This window comes from Emiliania huxleyi, assembly GCF_000372725.1.
Source record: "Emiliania huxleyi CCMP1516 unplaced genomic scaffold EMIHUscaffold_8527, whole genome shotgun sequence".
In the NCBI taxonomy this organism is placed as follows: Eukaryota; Haptophyta; order Isochrysidales; family Noelaerhabdaceae; genus Emiliania; species Emiliania huxleyi.
The window spans coordinates 1-1,249 of NW_005195635.1; the positions used below are offsets into that span (position 1 = coordinate 1).

The 1,249-nt window shown below is 67.9% G+C and overlaps 1 protein-coding gene across 1 annotated transcript; it reads right to left on the reverse strand.

The window, feature by feature from the left end:
• Nucleotides 1-61: 61 nt before the first annotated feature.
• On the reverse strand, nt 62-1,100 carry EMIHUDRAFT_60495 (hypothetical protein; the record flags this gene model as incomplete). Its single annotated transcript, XM_005758604.1, has 2 exons — nt 62-347; nt 592-1,100. Coding segments are annotated over 2 exons (795 nt in total), but the record flags the coding sequence as incomplete, so codon positions are not given.
• Nucleotides 1,101-1,249: the final 149 nt, after the last annotated feature.

Genomic DNA, 1,249 nt, shown 5'->3' on the forward strand with positions numbered 1-1,249 from the left:
GGAGGCGGAGCCTTGTCCGGTTCACTTAGAGTTAGACTTAAGCGGCCCTCGGCGGCCCATGCAACAGCTGCCCCGTCATCGTGACGACTGCGTGCCCTCCAAGCTGCACACGATCGCCGCGCACGCACACGCGCACGTCGCCGCCACGCGGCGAGGCGACACGCGCGAGCAGGTCCGCTCGGCCCAGCTTCGCTGCGAAGTAGGGCCCCAGCGCGCAGTGCGCCGAGCCACAGACAGGGTCCTCGTCCACGCCGACGCACGGCGCGAAGCCGCGCGAAGAAAAGTCGTACGAAGCCGCCGGCGGGCCGCCTTCTGGTAGCGGGATGCCGGCCTGTCGCACAAATGTACTACGACGTCACGATCGTGCATCTTGCATCGGCGGCATCGGCGCATCGCGGGAAGTGGAGGGTACAACTGCAGTGGAAACGGCTGCGACATAGCCGATACGTGCCTCATGCCGACTGAAACTAGGATCTGATTCATCTAGGGTTGCCGGCGGGGCAGCCAGCGCAGCAGACCGAGAGGACGCGGCACGCGAGAGCGCTCCCGGAGCGAGCGATCTCGCTCGGCTCGGGCCGGAGCTGCGCAAACGCCTCCGGAGTCACCTCGGCGATGAGGTCTCCGCCGCCTGGGCCTCCGATGGCATTGCGTCCGACCCAGAGCACGGCGTCGCGGCTGGGCAGGCCAAACGCGCGCACGAGCAGACTCGCGTACTCCCCCGCCTGCTCCGGCGGGACTGGCATTGCTGGCTCTGCGGGAAAGTCGAGCGAGATGGCCCCGCTCTCCGTGTCGCGAACCGCCGTGAGCACGCCCGACTTGCTGTGGAAGGTGAGAGGCCTCGAGAGCCCCGCATCGTGCACGTCCCACAGCACTGCGGCAGAGGCGAGCGTCGCATGCCCGCAGAGGTCGACCTCGGCGGTGGGTGTGAACCAGCGCAGGTCGTACGACGACGGCTCGGCGTGCGGGAGGAGGAAGGCCGTCTCGCTCAGGTGCATCTCGTTGGCCACCTGCTGCATCCAGGTCTCCTCCGGGTAGGAGCCCGGCCGCAGGAGCACGACGCAAGCAGGGTTGCCACAGTAGGGTGTGCCGGTGAAGGCATCGGCGTGCGCAGAGGGCAAGGCGCCGTTGAGCGACGAGGCGGTGGCCGAGGCGCAGGCGAGGATGGCGAGAGCGCGCATATGTTGTCAAGATGCTGTCACGCCGTTGTGTCGGTCCGAAAGGGGGTTTCCGTCTGACGTTGTGTTGCGCG